The 22,962-nt window shown below is 47.7% G+C and overlaps 1 protein-coding gene across 6 annotated transcripts in view; it reads right to left on the bottom strand.

Annotated features, from left to right (window-relative positions):
- Positions 1–12,137, bottom strand: part of ZYX (zyxin) — a 44,675-nt gene extending 32,538 nt beyond the window's left edge. For 2 of the 6 annotated variants that reach the window (XM_072991830.2, XM_078384765.1), the window contains exons 1-2: positions 1,753–2,081; positions 810–1,097 (exon numbers count right to left, since the gene is read on the bottom strand). In XM_072991830.2, coding sequence (XP_072847931.2) covers positions 810–1,074 — 265 coding nt within the window. In that variant the 5' untranslated portion in view covers positions 1,075–1,097; positions 1,753–2,081. Of the gene's footprint in view, positions 1–809; positions 1,098–1,752; positions 2,082–11,749 lie in introns of those variants that run through there. The other 4 variants (XM_020815526.3, XM_020815525.3, XM_078384766.1 and 1 more) reach the window with 4 other exon arrangements.
- Positions 12,138–22,962: the final 10,825 nt, after the last annotated feature.

Here is a 22,962-nt window from a genome sequence, read left to right as displayed (position 1 = left end):
AATAACTAAATACTTCTGAGCACATGGAGAGAGCCTTTCACTCCACCACTGAAGAACTGGGATTCCTTCCAGGGCGGAGGCCAAGCCTCCCACACACAGGCCCTTAGCCTCGCCATCTCTCCCTTTTTAAAGAAATCCAGCATGGCTCCCACATTCCTTGCCAACATGTTAAAAGTAGAGTCCAAAAGCGGTTCTCAAACATAAGTGGTTCTGCTGAATCACCACTAAACAACACATCCCAGTTTCATTACTAATCACTTTCACCCCTGGTATGCTCAAGCTTAGCCAAGGCCGCCTGTTAAATTCCACATTAACACTCTAGCACGTCTTCCCAGAAAGGCAGTAATTTTATGCCAACCAACTGCTCCTTCTACAAATCTAAAGTTGCTCTTTTGAACCACATGGCATTCCAGAAGGTTCAGGCAGACACAGCGGAAAAGACAGACCTTAACTCTCGCTTCCCTGAGATTACTTCCTCTTCCATCACTTAGGGCAGTGGTTCTTAACCTTTGCTACTCGGATGCTTTTGAACAGCAACTCCCAGAAACCCCAGTCAGGACGGCTGGTGGTGAAGGCTTCTGGGAGTTGCAGTCCAAAACTCCTGAGTAACCCAAGGTTAAGAACCAGTGACTTAGGGGAAACCACATCAAACAGACAGAATAATTCCAGCTTGATTCTACACAAAACAGGCCCTTCCCAAGGAACTAGCTATAATTTTTAGAAGCGTTCTCCCCTCAGAGGTATCTTTTCTACATACCTCTATGTGAGAACACTTCCAAAATGAATGCAAGAGAAGCTTAGAGACTTACCTTCAAGGGGGAGTCCTGAAGCTATTGGGATTTCTCCCACCTTCCCTATTTGGGCACATGCCCCAGGAGGGGGAGGGGGAGGGGGAGGCAGTGTCTGCTCGGCAGCATTTTCAGGAGTGGTTCCACCTGCCTTGAAGGGGTTTACTTTGGGCTTGGGAGCAACAACCGGTGCAAATTTCTTTTGGGGGCTGTAGAAGCTTGGAGTGGAGATGTTGATGCTGACAGTGGAGGTCATACGGGTTCCTGGGGCTCCCGAAGAGGCCATCTTGCTGTGAGGCGATTCAGGGCCTAAGGAGGAAAACACACATGTTATGATCAGACAAAATGAGGTGAGGGAGAAAATATTGGCCCTTGTACTCAAACAGCATATACACAACTACAACTAGGGCATTTAAAGTGGCAAATGGGGGGGGGGCGGCAGAAGTGGAAAGGGAAGGTAGAAATGGGAGATGAGGACAATGAGAATGTAAGATAAGGGCAATCAGAGCGTGAGAAACGAATATGAAAAAGAAAAAAAACAGACAACCCCCCCCCCTCTCTCTCTTTCTCTCTCTCCCCTATGGAGAAGAAACAGCCAGGTTCAATCATATTTTCCCTGTGCACACTCTGCAGCGACTGAAGCTGCACTTTTTGGGGCAGGAGAAGGAGGGGGAAGATAAGATGGCTATTACAGGCGAAATCAAGTTCACACCACACAAAAGATAAAGAGGGCTGATCCTGAGGTAAAGTCAGCCACAGACATCATATATATTAATCCCTCCTGCCCTCACAAACACAAAGTACCTGGGGGGGGGGGGAAGAGAGGTTTCTAAGGACTGTGCTGAGTCCAAGCATTTGTTTCCATTTTAAAGCAAACTGGGAGAAGCCTGTGACAGAGAGCTTTTGGCCGGGCTACTTGCCCTTCCTCCACTCACAACATTCTCTACCCTCTATTTCAGGTTACCTCCAGGCCCCTGGCCCTGTCTTCTGATCAGCAGAGAAGCAGCATAGACAGGAAAAGCAGAACAAAAGGGAGCCTGGTAGATTCTTCAGTGGTGTCATCTGCGAATGAGCTGTCAATGGCATCCCTTGTATATATAGATATAGTATAAAAACAAACAGACTCTCTCTCTCCCTCTCGCTCTCTAAGGCGCATACAACCTCCTTCTGCCCACGGAAGCAGTGGTTCTGTCCTGCCGATCCTTCCTGTCACAGGGGCCAGGGACCAGCGTTCCTGTACAGCATCTCTGCCTGCTCAGCTCTTCTCTGCCTCGCCGTGCCGTTCTCCCGCCCTCAACCCCCCCCCCGCCGCCGCCACATGCGCGAGCACACACAGGAAGCAACTCCTGGACCCCGCCAGCCTTGCTGACACGTTCCTGGAGTCACACGCCTCCTTTCCCAGCCTGAGCTACATAAAGATTTGCCTGACAGCCTGCTCACTCTCTCCCCCCCTCCCGACTCCACTCCCAGCCTGTTTTTTTTAAAGGAGAACGCCAAAAGTACGTCACAGAAAACAGCACTCTGGTGTGTGTGCATAACAGATCACTCCAGCTACAAGCCTGACAAGGACATTTTGTTAGCAGAGAGATGACTTTGGATAAGGTGAGCCCACGGCTCCTATATTGGTGCAAACAGATAAAACCTAGGATTTGCAAGAACCACCTATCAAAAATTAGAACAAAAAAAACCCCTTGATGTGGGACTTTCTCCTGTAGTTTCCAATGCTGCAGCTATGGGCAAAGGCAGGAGGGCATGCACACACAGGCTTAAACATGAAGGGAAAAGGCTTAAATATATTATTTGTCAATATATGTACTGTATTATTTTATTACTTCGCTGCCATTCACATGATTCACAACTAAGCCTTTCTAGACCAGAGTAGTCATGTTCTCTGGAGCAGAAAGCCATTTTCCACATTGGGCAGCTTTTAAAGGACAGAGTTGAAATAGCTAAATGTAGCTAGAATCCAAACAGAGGGTACTCTGCCCTCCCTGTTCCACTTGCCTACCAGGGACACCAAATCAGCCATTAGAACCTCCACACCACAGCATGCTATACAAGAGAAGCTCACTTCAAGATATTCAAGAAGTTAAGAGCCACATTAATATTTTAAGGGGCCACATTCTGCTTTCAACATTCCCCTATTAAGTGAAGAACTTGGAAAAAATGAGGGAGGTTCGCAATGACCCAATGATTGAGTCAGAGGATCTGTCTTATCAGGCTTGGGACCCAGCACCCAAAGGGCTCTAAAGTGGGCTCAGGCAGAGGATGCACCATGAAGCCTATCATAGCCCAAGGATACTCCCAGATGCATCCATGTGCTGAATGAGTGACATCCTCACTGAATGAGTAACATCCTTGAAACCACACAGGAGGGCCAAAGCCCACAGTGGTTTGTGGGATCTGTGGCAGAATGGAACCAGTCTCTTCTGGAGAGACTGGTCATCAAAGTATTTTAGCAATAACCCATCTGTAAGAAATTGAGTAGAATAAGGGCTTCCCGCACAGGGACTTAAGTTCCGCAATGTTTTTGCTCACTGCATTCTGCCTTATGCAAGAGTAAGGCCAGGTAATCTCAAAACCAAATAATACAGTAAGACAGAGGGGTGGGTCCCCTGGATGATCCAAAAGATGCACTAACAGAAATGGAACAGATTAAAATGGAAGCGCAAAATATGGCCGCAAAAAGGCTTGGGCATCAGCTGCCCCATAAAGATGCTTGCATAGCAGGAGCAGCTGTTCCCATCTCCTTGACCCCAGAACAACCCCCCTTTCCTTCATGCTCTTTCAACAGCTTCCCACTTGCAGCTGCCCTGCCCATCTTCTCGGTCCTTTCTCTTCTCAGTGACCTCAGGCACACACACCCCCAGGCCAGTCAAAGGCTACTTCTTCCATCTCTTCCCTGAAGTGACGCTTGAAATAAAGTGTCAGCTGAAGAGAAAAAGATTCTTAGGGTCTAAGGCTCTAGACTGGGTGCCAGTCAAGCAAACCATTGAGCACAGTTCAAAACATGTGCAGCATGTATCAAAAAGGAAAAGGGAATTAAGGACCAACAGAAAGATAACCCCTCGTGTTCACCATGGGCAAGTAGCAAACAACAGCATCCATTGGGCAGGCTCCAACCTGTTATCAATCCTGCCCCAGGGAAGAAGACGTTCCCTGCATACTGTTGCAAAATGTGGTACACTCCAGGACAACTTTGGCACTCCCTCACCTTGCAGCTATTCAGGAGGGCAGCTGCAATGCTATCCCTAAGTATCCAACTGGGGCTTTCACGAAGCCAGGGAAAAGGATTAAATTCCAGGTCACATTTGACACAAAAAGGAGAAAATGGGAGAAGCAGGAGGCCCGAAGGCATTAGAAGAGGTCACAACCTGAAGAGATCATGCAAAAATGCATGTTTTTCTGTGCGGAAATAGCTCATTTTTAATGGTTCAAATTTCTAAGAAAATGCCAACACTGTGAACACATTCCCCACACCCAAAAGTGGCAAAACCAAATTTCTCCCATCCGAGGCAAACAGCACTCATAAAAAGCTGCATCTAATGGATAAAAAAATCTTCTTCCAAGAGTGTTCAGTCAACGAAAGGTGATACTATCATCTTGCATATACTGTATGTAATTCCAATTCCTATTTAATTGCTACAATTGACTATTCCCTGTTCTTACAGCTCTAATATCAGCTACCTTGAAGACTATCTCTCATGTGCTGAAAGGACAAGATAACATGTTCCCAACAGGCTACTGCAGCAGTCTGTTACAACAAGTACTGTATAGCAGTGATCCTGGCTAATGACAGCAATGCTGAGAGATTGCAGTGTTGAGGGAAACCTGTGCCGCCTAGGAGTTACCAACACTGTTGTGAGCCATTGTGATGGTCGCCAGTTTCCCAAGGTAACACGACTAATGAGGCAGGATGTGTTCCTGTGCATTTCTTGGATCTGATGATCCTTGGTTTCCTGATCACAGTTGTCTTGGGTCTTCTCTGGTAGGCCCGGTCTAACCCCCCCCTCCCGGAAAGCTGCCTCCGCCTTCCCTGCCACCTATTTCAGTTCCCAAACTGTTAGAATACTTTACGTGGTAATGGTGTTATGCCTCTGACTCTTTTCCCTCTTTGGAGTTGTCATCAATTGCCAGCCCTGTTGGTGATTTCGGTGGAGAGACACAAATGCAACATAAGCAGCAAGTTAGAATGAACTTCCCTGCCCTGGATCTCTTGCTCGAGGAAACGTCTTCTGGGGTCTTTTCCTCTCTCTCTTTTTTCGTTATGCTGACAGCGAGCCTCTGCTGCTTTCCAGATTCTTGTCTCTTGAGGACAACATGGCTCTACCTCAGAGAGGGGCAAAAAGTCTCTGCTGGACCAGATATTTATAAAGGTGATGAACTGCATCAGAAAGTGGGATGACAGAGTTTGGTCAAGGTATTGTTACCCGGCAGGCCAAACATGGGAGGCCTGCCTTGATTTTCTTACCGGTAGCAAATTGGAAACAAGGACACAAGTATACAGAAAGCACTTGTCTTTGCTTTGGAACCATCATTTTTAAAATTCTTTGGACTATTGGGTCCAAAGCCTGGAAGGCAGCCCATCTAGAAGAAGGAAAACTCTGATTTCAAACCTCCACTGCCTTGTGGCTATATCCACTTATGGAAAAGGCTTCAGGAGTTAACCTCAAGGTAAAATCCAGAGCTGGAGTCCCAGAGGCAGTTCATGTCATTCTGTCAACTCCTGCGACGTCGCTGAAACCAGTTGTATTGGCTCTTGCCTTTCCATTGGACTATTTCAGTGACGTGGAGAGGTGGGATTTGCTGCTTGGGTAACAGCCTATCCTCCATATTATTTTACCCAGGCTTCGTGCCCTGGGGAGGACACTCCAACTTCGCATACAGTGTCAAAACACTAGACGTTGTTCCAAGTCCTCCATACAGAGCATGTTACCATAGTCTCTCGAGACTGAAGGATGCCTATGATGCCTATGATGTATAGCAGACAACAACATCCTGTGGCACCACAAGATTCTGTATTTTGTTGCTGTCCTTTTGTTACATGGGGCTATATATTAGCTTTTTTCTAAACTCATGGCACTATGAATGGGGCTAGAGGCAAGTGCCTAGCCTTGCTTCCTCTATAGCAGCGATGACAAACCTATGGCACGTGTGCCACAGCTAGCACGCAGAGCCCTTTCTGCGGGGACACGAGCCGTAAGTCGCCTGATCACTACTCCCCCCCCCCCCGGCAGCCAAACCCAGACGGCCGATGCAGCTGCAGTGCTGGTGCTTCAACAGGCAGCAGACCAGGATCCGGAGTAGCTGACATTGGCAGCGGATCCAGAGTGGGGTCTTGAGGCATTGCTGTGCCCAGGATTCCCCCTTCTGTCACCACTTCCACTTCTGCCGCAGCCCACTGGGTTCCCCCCAGTTTGGGCACTCGGGCCCAAAAAGGTTCACCACCTCTGCTCTGTAGCAAGGGTCTCTAAACTAGGGCCCGCAGGCCACATCTGGCTCATCTTGCCTTTTTATCCAGCCCGGGCATAGGAAGAGGAAAGAAGGGAGACCCAAGTGACTCCCCCACCCCCGCTGTCTTTGCAAAGACAACAGGGGTGGGGGATTGCTTGGGTCCCCCTTCCCTCTTTCAGCCATCGAAAATGTGTAAAATATATGATGTGGCCCTAATACTTAAAAGTTTGGAGACCCCTGCTCTATAATAATGGTTTCCAACCTTAGGTCTCGAAATGCTCTTGAACTACAACTCCCAGAAATCCTGGGCCAGCTCAGTTTATGGTGAAGGCTCATGGGAGTTTTAGTCCAAGAACATCTGGGGACCTATGGTTGGGAACCACTGCTCTACAGGTACATTCTTCAAACTTCCAGAGCCAACTTGGAAAATGAGAGGTTCCTGCTGGCTTGTAGGTTCTACTTATGAGTAAGAGCCCTGGAAAATCTGGTTTCTTGCTCCTGGAGAGAGCTTACATGCAAGCAGAAGCTTCTCTTCTTCTCTTGCATTCTCTTCGGACTTGGCCCTGGAAGAATGGAGAACATGGTGAGGCTGGGTGTTCCTCTCCAAGTGTGTTCACGGCTCCAGCTTTAACAACACCTGAATAGAGCTATTGTTATATTTAATTGCTTGTTCACTACCAGGAGCTCCTGGAGAAGTTGTACAAAGGTATTTTAAAGAAGACACTGTTCCTATGTCCCTATTTCAATATAGAGTGTTGAAGGGAGGAGAACTGTATTAATCACCGTCAACCACAATTCCCGCGGATAACTGTAATCGCATAACACATCTTGTACCAAATTATGCAAGCAATAAAGTCAACACAGACACGCCCACTCAGTGTTTTGTAGTAAAAACAGCAATTGATACAACCCATTAGGAACTGTCAGGCTTTAGCCATGCAAGATGCAGATTTGTGTCAGAAACTATTGCCTAATGCATGATGTTTTCTACAGTAACTTTTGTGGAAGAGCCAATCATCAATGACATGATGGACAAGCTCCATCAGATTATGAAAACTATCAATAAAGGGATTAATACATGTACAAAGAATATGTGTGCTGGTCCCAGTATTTGGTCAGTCGGAGCAAATGTTAAAATAAATAAATAAGAATACTTCTAGGGTAGCACATTTCAGTGTGTGTGTGTGTGTGTGTGTGTGTGTGTGTGTGTGTGTGTGTGTGTGTGTGTGTGTGTGTGTGTGTGTGTGTGTGTGTACACATGCAGAGAGGGAACATATGGCTGTCTAAGTGCTACTGGATTGCAACTCCCATCAACCCCCACCTGCAAATCGATCATAAGAGATACCGGGAGCTGCAGCACAACACCACCTAGACCAGCAGTCCCCAAACTTTTTAGCCCCGCAGACCTGCTGGGGAACGTGAAGCACCCCCCTGTGCGTGCACACATGCACAAAGGAGTGTGCATGCTCTTGCACATGTGCAAAGGAGTGAGGGGCGCTCATGCAGGCACACTCATGCTAGTGCACATGCACAAAGGATGGCACAGCGCTCGTGCGGGCGCACTCATGCACAGGCGCAAATGGGCTGTGCAAGGGGGAGTGTGTGCAGGGGTGTGGGGGGAGGTCTATCTCCGTGGCCTGGCCCAGCTCAGGCCATGGACCAGCACTGGGCCGCAGACCAGGAGTTGGGGACCTCTGACCTAGACAACCACATTTTCCCACCTCTGGCACAGAAGGGCAAATGTGTGTGAATCATAGTGGGAAAGAGATATACATTTAAAATGGCCTTCTCTACATGTCCTGATTTTACCTCCTAAAAAAAGGAAATTCAAAAATTAAAACCATTATATATACTTATATTGATTCAGTAATAAAAAATTTCTGATCACCCAAACATTGTTTATAAACAAATCTGAACCATTTTCTAAAAAGCAACACTTTGTGACACTACAGTCTTAGCTAGACATGGGATATTTATATTTATATCCCTGGGGATACACAAATACGAATAGCAGCACCACAGATGCCTGAGAAGTCAAGACCTTCCTCCCGGAACTGGCAGGTTCAATTAGTGGTCACCATGTGACAGACGTGCCTGGCATCGTTCCCGTCATGCCAACCATGGAAGTACCCCAGCCAGCACTTCCCGCTTCCCCGCACAGCCATCTGCTCAACAGCTGAGCGGGGAGACTTGTCATCCCGCCTCCACACTGAAGTGGTCGGCTGTGCGGGGAGGCAAGGAAGTGCCAACCAGGCTACTTCTGTGATTGGCGAAACATCAGTCGTGCACATTGCATGGCGACCAGTAATTGGACCTGCTGGTTCAGGGAGAGGGACTGGACTTCCCAGACACCTATGGTGCTGATATTCATATCTGTATCCCCAGGCATATAAACACAAATACCCCATGTTTAGTCTTAGCTATCCATCTGGTACTCAGCAGAGATGGAGCCTGCCTAGGTTCTCTCAGGGAGGCGGCTCACAATTGGGATGCTACTGCAGGGAGGGGATCCATCTCTCTGGTACCCAGCAACCCAGCTTCTCAGGACAGGAAGATGCAAAAAAAAAGGGGGGGGGCTCATGAGAACCTTAAAGTGCAGGCAGCTGCATACAAAAGCATGTGATCTCTTAGATATCCTGGCCCCAGCATACTTAGGACATTACAACATACAAAACCAGTATTAACTCAACCAGCTTGAACTGAGCTCTGAAGCAAGCCGGAAGTCAGTGCAGTTGGTTCGAGGTGCATGTTATACGGTGTCTAAAACACATACCGGCCAACAGTCTGGCTGCTATAGTTTTTCAAGGTGAGCCCCCCACTGAAGTAATTATAGGAAGTAATTAAGGCATGGATCACGGCAGTCAAATAGGCCTTCCTCAGTTTTAATTTCTGCAGATTTTAACTGGAAAACCCATTGACAAAGACCCCCAAGAAATGTAAATAATAATAGCAGCAACCATTACTATTATTATTTCTCCCGCTGACCGTATATAACTAGATCTAACTCCTGCCACTCCCAAACAGTTTCCAGGAATACAGAAGGAATTATTTCCAGAGTGGTCACTCATGACTCACCTTACCAGGCATAGCCCACCCACCACATAACGCAGAGTACTAGAAGCTTGATTCAGCATCCTGTTAATGCCTGCCTGGACATGCAAAATCTAAAGGACTGTGTAGCCTCCAGCAAGCCACAATAGATGACAGCTGAGCAGACCAGGTGAGCACCCCCAGGTCTGCGAGAACCAGACACTGAATCCAAGAGATTTATACATTCGCCCAATTCTAGAAAGACTGTCTGGGGCACTTCCACACAGACAGTTCCTTACGTCATCCAAGCTGGCTTCTCTCCCAGGAGGTACAGTGAGGAATCAAACTCTCAGGGGCTCCAACAAACTGAGCTATCCAGCCATAGGGACCACTACACAGTTTAACTACTGGAGTGCGAAGAAGACAGCATGAGCTATAACCAGCAGGGAGTAAAACGGGGAAGCAGAGCAAAGAGGTTCTGTTTCTTAAAACGAGCCTACACTGTCCCAACTTCAGATCACGCTTGTATGCATTACTGCATAGTATTTCTCTTACATTTTGAAAGAAAACTTGTGCCTATGCTCTGTGCAATGAAAAGGGTGGCTCAGCCATTGCAGGCGACAGGCAAAGTAGTACAGAGCTTTCATTGATGCAGATGTGCGAAAGCATGGCTCTTTCAAATGGAGAACATCTCAGAACTTTTGAGAAATTCGGTCAGTCGCCTCCTATCACATTCTAGTATTCTGCACTGATAATAGAGCAACTTTCCCAAGCCTAGAGTACTCCACATGTGTTTGCTGATGGTGGCTAGTGGGAGTTGTAACCCAGCACATCTGTACAGCACCACACTGCGGAAGGAAGAACTGAAATCATCTGTGTTACATTGTGACGGTTGCTTGGGGGTGGGGGGGATCCAGCTATGCTTTTTCTACTGTGAGCAAAACGATTCCTTTTAAACTTGTAGTGACAGAGGATGGTGTAACACAGCTTTCCCTGGCTTGGTACCCCTACCCATTTCGAACTATGACCTCGAGTGCCCTGGCTGTCACTTTTTCCAAGGGGTCCTCCTTCAGATGTTTTAGATTACAATTCCCATCATTCCTGATCAGTCTGTGGTCCAAAACAAGTAGAGGGTATCCTATTGGGGAATGGCAGTATCACTGCAACATCCAACATCACACAGCAGGATGCAATCAAAGGTTATGTTGGTTATGATCAGATTTGAAACAAAAGCCAGTCAAGACACTGCACAGAAGGAGGCCACAAACATGGCACGGTCCTCTTTTCGTGACTGCCAAAGCATTTTATATTCAAAGGTATACTGCCTCTGGCCGAAGACTCTCTCTCTTTTTGCTGTTGTGGTTAAAACTGGGCAAGCTTCCAAATAGGAGAAACAAAAGTTACAAGGATAATTCTGTAACACATTATCTTATTTCTTTCCCTTGTGCAAGTCACCACTACTTATCTTGCGCTTTTTGGCTTGGCCTCAACAAAGAAAGAAAAGACAGTCTTACAAAGGTCCAGCACAAAAGTAATTTCCTGTGAAAGTACTACAAAGTCAGCAGCAAAAGTAACAGCGAGGCCTATAAGTGGGTCTAGCGTCCTTAACAAGCAGCTCACACTGAAAACCAGAGGACTAAAAGACAACAAAAAAAGCAGAAATCTCATATCTCCCTGCGAAGAAAGCAGAGATCATACAATAGCTGCATTCCCGCAGGAATTTGCAGATTCCCCCCCTCAACCCAACCTAAATGCACACATCTGGAAAAATGCTCGGAGAAGAGGCGAAGGCAGCGCGCACACGACTTGCTTCGATGCAAAGCAGGCAACGACTCCCAGTCCGCATCTCAGTTTTCACCAACTGCCAGACTTTTACAAGAGAAAGGAGGAGACTGCCGCCGCCGCCGCCGCTGCCGCCAGAGGTCCGTTCCCTGAAGTAGGGGAGGAGGCTCGCCAGAGAGAGCAGGGAGGTAGCCAGCCAGCCACCGCGGCTTGTCGCCCTTTTCCTCAAAGAGGCGCCGCTGTCACCCCACTCCGGGCGTCCACCCCACATCTCGTTGAGTCAACCCCACAGAGACCGAGCGGGCTTCCCAGGGAAACGCGGTGGCCGCCCCCCTCTCCCTCCCGGCCGCCTAGAGCCGCAGCCCCGGTCCCGCTCTCTCTCCGCGCCCCTCACCTGGGAGCCCGCCCGCTCCCCGGACAGGGCGCGCGAGGAATGCCCGCGCGAACACCTGGGAGGAGAGGAGCGCGAGGCGAGCCGGAGGTCGGCAAACGTGGCTTGCCACCCCCACCCCCACATACACACACAGCCACCAACCCGTGACCGGCTGGGAGAGGGGGCTGGAAACCAGTGGCACCCGCTCCCCCCCCCCCAATAAAGCCAGGCGCCTGAGGGACCTGCACAGTTTTTAAAAAAAGAAGCGCGAATTGGCTGGGGCGAGATTTTTAGAGGGCAAAGAGGGAGAAGCAGGGCGTACCTTGGGTCCCGGAGGCGCCCGCTTCGAAAGGGAGCGAGAGGGCGGCCGCTCTTCGACCCCGGGGAACCGGACTGAGCAAGGGGTATGACGGCCCCGGCGACCTCTCCCTCCTCGCCGGCTGGCTGGCTGGCTCGCGCTCTCTGCCCGGAGGCGGCGTGCGGCTCGCAGCCTGGTGCGACTCCTCCTCCCCGCGGCCGGGAGGCTCTCCTCCTCTCTTTCTCTCTCTCTCCTTCTGCCTCTTCTGGCCGGCGCGCAACTTTCCGGAGCTGCCAAGAGGGGTGTTGAGGAAGTTCGGGCGGGGAGGGGCGAGAGGAGTCGCCGCCGGAGCCCCAACAACTGGGGGAGAAAAGGCAAAGCCTCGCCCTGCCCGGGCTGTTTGACCATAAAAGGAGAGAGGCTGCTCTAAGCTAACAGCTGAGCTCACTCAACGCGGAATGTGGCAACGAGGGGAGGCCGGCGACTCGAGGAATGGGATGGGGAGGGGAGGGGGCGGGGCCCCCCCGCGAGGGCCCGAGGCTGCCTCTCCTCCGGAAAGTTGGGCTTGCGGCCCATCCCGACCTCCACGCCGCGCGCGGGCGGAGGGCGGGGATGCGCCCCCTCCGCCCTTCCTTCCTCCCCCACCGCGAGCCCGGGCGCGCGGGGGGGGTGTTGTTTACTCTGGAGTCAGTCCTCGGCCCGCCCCCGATTGCTGTGGGCTTTGCTCCGCCGGAGGAACTGCATGCCGCCAGGCGGCCAGCCCCGACGTGCGCCTCTTCCTCTTGGGGGGGGGGGGAGTTGGCCGGGACTTTTACTCCCCGCCAGTAAAAAAAAATGGGGAGAGGGGTTCACTCCCTGATGGCGGCGCGGTAGCGACGTCTTGCCAACATGATGGGGGGGGAGTTGGATTCCGGTCCTAGTCTGTCGCAACAAAAACAACCAAAGAGTCGTATCGGGGCGCCTACAAAACCGAGAGATTTTGTTTTGCAGAAGCTGGGGCGGATCGGGGCCCCCCATCAGCACTTGCCTCGGGCGAAGCGGGCTAACCCCCCTCCCTATTAAAAAGTGGCCCGTTTTTAAAGTGCCCCCCCCCCGCGACCCTTTGTCGTTCAAGGCCCACGGAGGTCATGCTTCTTATTGCTTCAGATTTATTTAAAATCTTTCTATCCCGGCTTTTTAAAGGACCCAAGTCGGAGGGAGAAGAAGGGTCGTCCCAAGTTCGCTGCGCTGGCGGCGCGCCCGGGTCTCTCCAGGCTTGCGCCGAATTAAATCTCATCGGAGTTCCGTCGAGTTTACTTTAGGAATGCCTGAGACGGAAAGAAATGGACGAGTCAGCAACTAGGTACTGAGTTTTCCGCTTGCATTCCACCCCCCCCCACGCGCCCGCCCCGCCGGCTCTGCCCGGCTTTGGTCGCTTGATTTCCCCAAGCATCGACTTGCTCCCCCCCCCCAAAAAAAAGCCTTCCCCTTGGCCCAAAGCCCTGAAGTTTATGATATGGTTTCCTTCGTGGCTTTGCTGGTCTCCCCTCCTCCACAACCACCTTAATCTTGAGCTGGCCTCCTGCAAACCCCCCTGCCTCCCTCCCTTGAAGTGACTTCATTTCCTTTGGAGCCCCCAGTCAGATCCAAAGAAGCTGCTCTTGATGAGTCAGGGTCTGCCTGGGCCTCTTCTCCACCCCGCCACCCACCCATTGGCCTGCCTGAACCAGCGGCAAGAGTCTCTGACTCAGAATTTCCTCTTGAAAAAGATGAGGAAGTTTGTGCTTTCCACTTAAAAAAGAGAGAGAGAGAGAGAGACCCCCACAGTTTAGACTGGCCCAAAAACAACTTTTGTTCCTCTTGGTTTTCTAATAATGGGATTTCATTCCTAACAGGAATGGCGACATTCAGAAGATCAAGAATACAGTAATGTAATTTTTAAAATAATACAGTTATCTGAATTATACATGCAACATTCCCAATGTATAACTATGCTCTTGATCTCTTTCCCATCCCTAGTATGGGATGGCCTTTATAGACATAGATTAATTTCCTCCTAGAAAGAATTCATGGAGACCTTGTGTGTTTCCGTCTCATCCTAGAAGTTTACTAGATGTTATCTGAAGAACTGCTGTAGATTTCCTGTTGTCTCCTGCAGTATTCAGATCAGCAAGAAAGACATACAGAGTGTGTCCATTACACTAGATGTAGCCCTGGTGGAACAGTTCCAAGATAACCATTATGTGTCAGATCCGTTCCAACTCACAGCCACTCTCCAATGGTTTTCTGGAGAAAAAGTCCTGTGAAGTACATCAGTGGTCCCCAACCTTGGGCCTCCAGATGTTCTTGGACTACAACTCCCAGAAGCCTACACCACCACCTCTTCGGCCAGGATTTCTGGGAGTTGAAGTCCAAAAACATCTGGAGGCCCAAGGTTGGGGACCACTGAAGTACATGACCAGACCCTCCTTTTGATGGCGCTCTGGGACGTTCAGCTTGCCCAAGGCCACGCAGGTATCTCATAATAATCTCATCAGCCATGCATGCTAGTCCAAATGATCTTGGCTAGCCCCTCTTCCAACAGGCACAGTGTAGATTCAAACTCCCAGTCCCTGGAGCTGCAGCCAAGCACTCCAACTCACTGAGCTGTGTCAGCTCAAAGATACTTTGGAGAAAAGCACAGAACACAGAAAAGACAACCATGGTGTAAAAAACAAATGGCACCTTCTATGGCCCTAAGAATGTTGCCATATCTCACCAGGTAGCAGGGTATTTAACCCTATCATGTCCCAGTCGATCTTTTCCCCCCCTGCTGTTTTTTTCTTTTTTCTTTATTTCAACTACAAACACACATCTAAAATACAATACAAACACCCCCAACCCTCCCCCCCCCCACTTTGAGGACAGAGATTCAGACCTTCTTGCATTCCAACTTTCTCAAAATCCAGTGAGCATTGAAAGCAAAAAAAAGAAAAACAAAGCCCATCAATCATTTTGCCCAATCTTGAAGTCTGTCCCTGGACCGAAGCATGTATTAAGTTCCAACTTTGTTTTGCATAGTCTCTCAGTTGATCTCGTAGTGCTTCTGATAATACATCTAGTTTGTAATGTCCAACAGCTTCTTCAGGAGCTCCTCCCTTGTAGGTACATCTTCACTTTTCCATTTTTGGGCCCAGAGTAACCTAGCTGCTATCAATATATACATCAAACAATATTTGATTTTCTTATCAGTAATTTCTGGCATAATATTTAATAATCCTATTTCAGGTTTAAAGATTAATCTTTTTTGAATGATTCCTTTTATCATTTCCCACAACTGTAACCAATAAACCCTCGCTTTTTCACATGACCACCACATATGGTAATAAGTTCCTACTTTTTTTTTTACATTTCCAACAGATATTACTGCTACCTTCTGAATTTTTTTTCCAATTTTATAGGAGTATAATGCCATCTATAAAACATTTTGAGGATATTTTCTCTTAGATTTACTGGCTTGATCATTTTATAACAGTCTTTCCACATCATTGTCCAGTGATCAATGTCAATATTATAGCCAAAGTCCCTTGCCCATTTTATCATTGTCTGTGTCCCAGTCGATCTTGAGTGACTCATTTGCCAGATGGTGAAGTGAGGGATTCAAACCTCCAGGCCCTGTCTCTGCAGCCAGACACTCCAACACATGAAAATATACCAGCTCTGTGCAACCAGTTACGGATACATAAACATAATTTTGCCTGTTGGGGTTGGCTGAACTGAGAGGCCCCAGTTTTCTGTGACTCATGATGCAACACCAAGAGGAAGTGAAGTAGGTTTTTTGAGGGCTGAGGCAAAGAGGGAGGGGATAGTGATGACGATGGTGGTGGTGATAGCTCTGCAGAAGGCCTGTGGAAAGGGACAGATACATTGTGGGGTTGCAAGCTAGATCTCCCAGCAGGGCAACTGCACCTGGGCAGTGATTTGATGGACAACACAGTGGAAAGTTCAGCTCTCTGCTGGGAGCATTTTAACCAGGGGCATCATTTTCTGATGTGAAGCATGCAGATGTCCTGAAGCCTGGCTGGAACAAGTAGATTAACCACTCTAATTGGGAAGGAGGGGCGACAGCACTTTAATTAGTGCTATCAGACATGGGCTGGATATTCCTGCGTGGAGCAAAGAACAGGATGGATCCTATACCTGTAGTAAACAAGCAGAGATATAGACAGAATATGTATCCTCTGGACATGAGTGCATAGGAAGTGCCTGTGGGAAGAAGTGAAACTGAAAAGAGGGAAGGGTGTCACCTGAGAGCCCCACCCCCAGGAAGAAAGGGGGAACTGCCGTAACTGAAGCTCTGCTTCCTCTTTCCAGATTGTAGTAAAACACCATGCATGCATGCATGCGCTTGATCTCTGTAGATCCAAACAGTAATTCTGCAAAACAAATATGCCAGGAGTTGCAAAGGCTGGAAGAATCCTTATGTGTGGGAGATTCTGTTCCGTGTTCTTAAAGGAATAGACACATGACAATGTAACTCACAGAAGACACTGTATTCATATACAAGGCAGGGGGTGTGGAGAAACATATGAGACTGTCACAGCACACATTGCACCAGAACCTAATCCAGCTGCGGGAGGTCTCCATCCAGCCTGCAAAGGGCCTTCCCCTAAACCTGCCTTCCAGGCCACATCCACTGGATTGAGGATGCTTTACTATACACCCCTGGCAATCCTACTGATATCACTGATCGTTGATTGGAGATGATAAGTAACTTTCACCCAACATTTTTGTTCACCTTGCAATTGAGAGGGCCAGTGGTGTTGGAGGACGGGGTATCTAGCATTGTCTGCAGTAAGATATTAGAGATAGCAGTGGGTGGTCTTTCATGGCCCCATCTTCCCCAAAGATGGACCAAAAAAATCTGCATCAGACATAGTAGCTATAGGAACACACAAGGTGGCTTCACTTGCCCTTTAACTTAGCTTCCAAGGAGCCACCAGTGCCATACAGTGTAGCCACATCTCTGATCATGGCTACACTTCTGGACATCATCTGGGCCCCTGAAGGCTCAGCAGGAGACACTGATCAGAATTAATTATATAAAAGTGCAGAATAAAAATTAAAAGTTAAAGACAAAAATGTGGTGGCAAAATCCAATTATTTATGGCTATTATAAGCCCAGTGGCACAAAATGCAACTGTGAATTTCTGCTAATTAAGGAGTTGATGCTTGTGTGCTTGTGTCAAATCCATCACTACTGGCAATTTGAAACAGTAGTTTATGCCATTGCACTTACACTGCCATGCACAAGTAACAAGATTCTGGGCTAGACAACCAAATAATAAAGACCCCAAGTCCTGTATTACAGCAGAGATATGGGCAATGGGAGTTGGCCCATCAGGGCAAGCAGCATGCCTGCCCCACCTCTGGCTATGCCTAGCCATCCCATTCCTGCCTGCTTCTTTACCAAAGGGGGAGAGTCTGTATCCTCTTCCTGCTGAACTAGGACAATTTCTGGGGGAGAGATGAGCAGTGTGCAATTGACTTAGGGAAATAAACTTGCAGCATATCTGTGAAATACTGCAAGCTCAGTTTCCTAAGGCAGCAGTATATCCTGCATCTTACAGGCTTAACAGAACATCTTCCAAACCTAGCATCACTTCAGCTGGACTATCTGCAACAGAAGAGTTAACACCCTGTCTTGCAAAACATCACCTCCTTGGTGGCAGTGAACCACCATCAAGAAATACCAAACAGGTCAGCATGGAAGGAATGTTCTTTGGATGCTGCATCCCATAGTTGCCTTGGGTGCTATCACTGCATTGCAAGGCACCAGCTGGTGTGCCATAAGAAAGAAATGAATTCTATATTTATAATTATATAAATATATTATATAAAGGCGGACTCCCCTTGTAGATCTGCATGGGCTACTGTACAAGGTAGGCTTTCTTTACACTTGTGGATAATTCTGATACCCAGTAGCTTCTATGTGGCTAGGTTTTGTGAACTCTACAAGCAGAGCTATTAAGAGGGGAGTCTGCCTCCAATTTTAACTTAGAAAAAAAAATTAGCCCCAGTGATCAGAATGCTAAGAAATGCTATCCCACAGAAGCTAGTGTATCCAATCACTGTGCAATAAAATGCCTGAATGGAAGATACTTCCCAGAACACAGTTTCAGATTTTAAATTAGGAAGGCAAATAATGCACTAGTTTAGTGCCTGTAGGTAAACATTTTCTCCCAGAATGATGACTACTCCCTGTTTGTTATCTTGAGGCTCTAGCTGCAATCTATACAACTCCCGGAAAAGGGTGTGCTTCCTTGGATTTATACTATGTAACTCTTTTTGCAAACGTAAAACATGAGACAATAGGTTAATGGACTGTAGCCCCCTACCGGTCAATGTATTCTGTTATTTGAAATATTGTGCAATTAAATCAAGGGTCACCGTTGACATAAAAAGGGTGAAATGTGATGACAGATCTCTTCTGTTTGTTTATCTCTTGATTCGCGGCCCCATGCAGCTGCCTTAAAGATCAGGAAACAGTGCTAGAAGATAGTATATGCTTTACTATTGCCCTGTTTCTCTGATCTGACTCCTTGTCCCATGAAGCTGCAGACAGCAGATTGGGGGAAATAGACTGGTTTTAAAAGGTGGAAGGGATGGACAGTTGCTTGAGAGAAAAGTGTCCAGAAATGCAGGAGTATGTCCACATTTTCAGATCAGCAACAAAGCAGTTGAAAAAGGCATCATTGTGCTCCAGTGTTTGGGGAGTTAAAAATCCTGAAATCTGAACAAAAATGCTTGGCACCCATTGCTGTGGTGAGAGGAGGAGGTGCCAAAGCAGAAAAAGCCTGAAGCCCCAAGGATATACAAAAGCTCCCTTGGAAATTTCAACCACAGTGCCCCGACCAACCTCACCAGACGTTCACTCCTCAACTACCCAACCAACGATGTTGCATCCAGGCATGGAAAAGGGAGGCTGATATAATGCTTACAGTATTACACTGGCTGCATTCTGGCTGTAATACTCCTACTTTTTCTTTGAAGCAGTTACACTAAATCTTCATTGCATTTAGGGCTGAGTGTGTGAGTAAAGATGAGATGAATGGCACAGACACTCCTGTGCAGGCTTTGATCGGACAGGTCAGTGTCGCTCTATAGGGATCCATCTTTCTCCCCTTCTCACTACTACTGGCATGTCCTATTTTCTTCTGCTTATTTAATGCCTGCTGCTAGCCTTTGTTTGCAGAACCATTTCTTGCTGTGGGTGCCTATGTGTGTTCCTGAGTGGTTGTCCAATGCGTAGCATTGCTTTGGGCTAAGAGGCGGTGAGTGGGCTTGTTTGGGAAGCTAGGCTACTGACTGGGGACACCAGGGGACCCCCTTGCCCAGCAGAAAATCAGTTTTCTCTTATTTTTCTCCTGTCTGAAGCATTGCAAGAGTACTGCAGAAGAAACATCTGCCCGAACTTAGTTGCCTCCTGTTTTTTCCCATGATATGGGGCAGCCTCTCATGTGCTATTGCCACCTGTGTGTGTGTGTTTGTGAGAGAGACAGAGAGAGAGAGGTTCTTGCTATGGATGCACATATAGGTCCCAGAGTAGGTGGGTACCAAAAATGCACTCTGATTTGGACTAGGCAGTGAGTGGCAACACTTGGGCAACCCAGGCTACTAATTAGGGACACTAAGGGGACATCTGCCCAACACATGTCCTTGAACATGGCTGCCAGAGGGAATAGAAGAAAGGAAGCTGGCCAGAATTTGTTCTACACATGGAATAGCCGCCACATTCCCAAAGTGGATGGAGCTACATAGTCCCCTCCACCCCCCCCCGCCAGCTTCAAAGCCTTTGTTTTGCACATTTGCAGTCCCCCCCCCCCCCAAAATCTGGAAACGTGCAAATGTGTTCAGAAGCCTGGCAAGAAATCATTTCAAGGCCACTTGCAAATCAGCTTGGGAAGGGTCAGTCCCAATTTGTAACTTGGTTACAGGTTGGATCATACAAGTATATCTGCACCCTTGTAAAATATAGATATACCCCATATCCTGTATTCCCTAGCAAATTCAGCCCCTTTCCTTTTTTAAAAAAACAACTTCCATTGTTACTCTTCTCAAAAGATTGCAGGGGACATGATTGTCTGAAATGGATGCAGATCAAGTGGGGAAGTTGTAAGCATCAAGTCTATTTCCTTAATTGTCTCCTCCTACATGCCTCCTCTCCAGTCACTAAAGAGCTACCTGGGTTACCTCAGGTTTGGCCCTGAGCGGATTGACTTGGTTTTCACACTTGCGGCTTGAACATCCTCTCAGCTTCTTTCACGCTGTTGGTGTGTATGTGTGAAAGACCCGTTCTAAATGTGTTTGGATCAAGTTGTCAGTAAGCTGATAGTCATGTAAGGGGGCGGATTCACAGTTACGTTGCAACGTTTAGGAAAGAGCTGTATCCCTGTGCTTTCGCAGATGCTTTGCTTATAGCTCATCCTGGGTTAAAAACCTCACAGCAACTCCCTGTAAAGCAGAGATGGGCTCTCATCAGAAACTCTGCAGATATGCTGCTGATCAGTTAAGGCAACAGCAAGACCAATGATCTACCTTCTTCTTGGACTATATATATATATGTTTTTCATGATTTAATTTCCCCCATGTATGAGGACATCAGCCTCAGGTGATGCTAACAACATTTTCCTCCAGCCCGACGGAAGAACTGGGCCATATTTCTATTACCTTCTTTTCTGTCTGCTGAAACAGACAAACCTCAGGAAAGAAAACGCTGCCAGTGTCACCAGGGCAAAAGCTGTTCTTCCCTGTCCTGCTGTCTTTGCTCTCCATCCCATGGCAGCACAGAAAGTTAAAATGGATACCTTCCCAACTCCACCCAAATTTTGTTGCAGGCAGGATCGCCTGTCGATTAGAGAGGTGGGGGGAGCTGGGAGATTGTGCCGTTCAAAGAAAGGGAAAAGAAGCTGGAGTGGTAAGTAAAACACCTTGAAACACTATAACAGCACAATTGCTTCCGTAAGGAGCCACCTTCGTTTTACTACGTACCTGAGCTTGTAGCAATTTCAGCATTCTCTCTGATGAAGACTGCTGTGTTACTCGAACTTTTGCCGCTCTGCATCTGTAGATGCCAATCTTAGGCGTCGTCTATCTTCTTTAGCTGTAGGTTTCAAAGGTGAAGTGTGGCCCTATTGTCTTGGGAAAAGCTGCCTTGCAAGGTCATCTCTTTGAACTGGCTCCTCTTGCTTCAGAGGCAGCTGATACTGTTTGTATACTAAGGAGGGGAAGTGGGCTTCGGCGTCATTGGAGTTGGATTTCCAAACACTCGTGCATTGTTTGCTGGGATTAATTCCTTCCTTAAACCACTTTCAGTGGGGTGCTTTTGCAACAGATTTATAAATCTAAAGTATTATGAGTAGAATCTGTTTAGAAGAGGTCAGAAAAGAGCAGAGGTAGGCAGCCACCACTTGTGTGTGGTATGTTTTGGAATTTACTCCCATACTCCTTTATCATTGGACTGGGGCTGATGGGAGTTGGGGTGCAGGAATTCCTGGAACCCACCACGTTGCCTGTCCTTATTGCTGTGGAATCCAGGCAACTCCATTGGACCAGTTTTCAAAAAGGCAGCAGCACTGGTCTGCTTCAGCACATGTAGCAATGAGACATCTCATAATGTTTGTCCTGAGCACAGCTTTTTGAACTCGTGCCCAGATGACAGCAGACAGCAAGGGAACTGGCCAAGCCTAGCAGAGGTATAGGACCCTTGGTTCCTGAAACAGGAATAATTTTAGCTCACTTCATGTGTAACTTATTTGTAGTAGCAGTCATGCTGAACCATCTCGGTGCGGACATTTTATGAAATAGTCAGGTGCCTCCTTATCTCCGTAGCGCAAAAAATTCAGCTCTGGCTGGATACGGCTCCTGGAAGGTTCAGTGCATGATGTAATGTCTTTAGATTTCATGCATTCCTGGAGAATCTGCAGTTTCATTGGTTTTGGAAAAACAAAGACATGAAGGAAACTAACAAGGAGCCAGAAACATCAGTGATTCCTTTTGACTGCTGGAACAATTCTCTATGATGTTTCCCCCCAGTTATTTGCAGACCAAGTTAGTCCAGGAAAAAATGTCTTCGGTTCTTGCAAACTGCAGAACAGCAGGGAAGGCTTCAGAAGATCTAGAGAATCATAGGATTAAACTGAATTTGTTGGGTAAGTACCATCACAAGCGCTGCAGTCTATGCAGTAGAACACATATCTGATGGCTCTCTGATTCAAGTGGCAGTGAGTTCCAAGGGGGGGAAACTTCTACAGAATCTGTTTTCTTGTGAGCAGAGTGTTCTGCCAGCTTAATGAAAAATCTTGTACTCACAGTATGCTAGGCTGAAGTTATGCTGCCACTGTGCCTGCAGTCAGGCATGACATTGCTAGCTGTGCCACAGGAGTTCCAGTGGCACAGCCAGCAGCTACCACCCTGCTTCTTCCACTACTCAGGCATTTCTCCAGCTATGGGCTGCAACTCAAAATCCCATTATGCTCCTTATCACCACTATTTCATAAACAGAAGGGACAGAAAGGAAGGAGAAGACATAATATATATTTGCAAGGATTCCAGAACCTCTACAGCTTAGAAATCTCCTAGTCCTTGACTCTACGCCACCCTACTGTGCTCGCTCTCACCCTCCCTCCCTCTCTCCCTCTCCCTCCCCTTTCTCTCTTTTCCATTGCAATCTCTTTATCTGTTGCTGGTCTGCCACATCTCTCCTTATTCTGCTTTTCCCCTGCTCATTCTCTTCCCTTCCCCGTCGTTAAGCAGGGAACATTTTCCCTTTCTCACTGTGGAGCACAACCCCGTGCAAGGTCCTTGAAAAGAGAAGTACCCCTTGAAGCTGCTCAGAGGTCATCTGGAGGAATGAATATGTCAGGCTTTAATGCAGGTTAGCCTTTAGGGACACTTAAGAGCCTTCCACCTAATGACTAAAGATAATACTGCAGGCTATAGGCAGAATTAAATGAACTTAATTTTCAATTAAAAATTCTCTTGGTACTACCTGTATCAAGTTTGAGGGCTCTAGGTTTCATGGAGCTACATAACAGACAGACTCAGAGGGTAGCTTGACAGTGGACCATCCTAGCAGTCCGACGCCGCTTTAATCTCTCTTGGGAATTCTGAGATTTGTAGTATGGTGAGGTGCTTAGAATTCTCTGTTCTTGTATACTTCCCTGAACTACAGCAGAGATGTCTAAGCACAATACCAAACTACACTTCCCAGAATTCCA

This window comes from Pogona vitticeps, chromosome 2 (assembly GCF_051106095.1).
Source record: "Pogona vitticeps strain Pit_001003342236 chromosome 2, PviZW2.1, whole genome shotgun sequence".
In the NCBI taxonomy this organism is placed as follows: Eukaryota; Metazoa; Chordata; class Lepidosauria; order Squamata; family Agamidae; genus Pogona; species Pogona vitticeps.
This window is presented reverse-complemented; position numbering and strand designations above follow the sequence as displayed.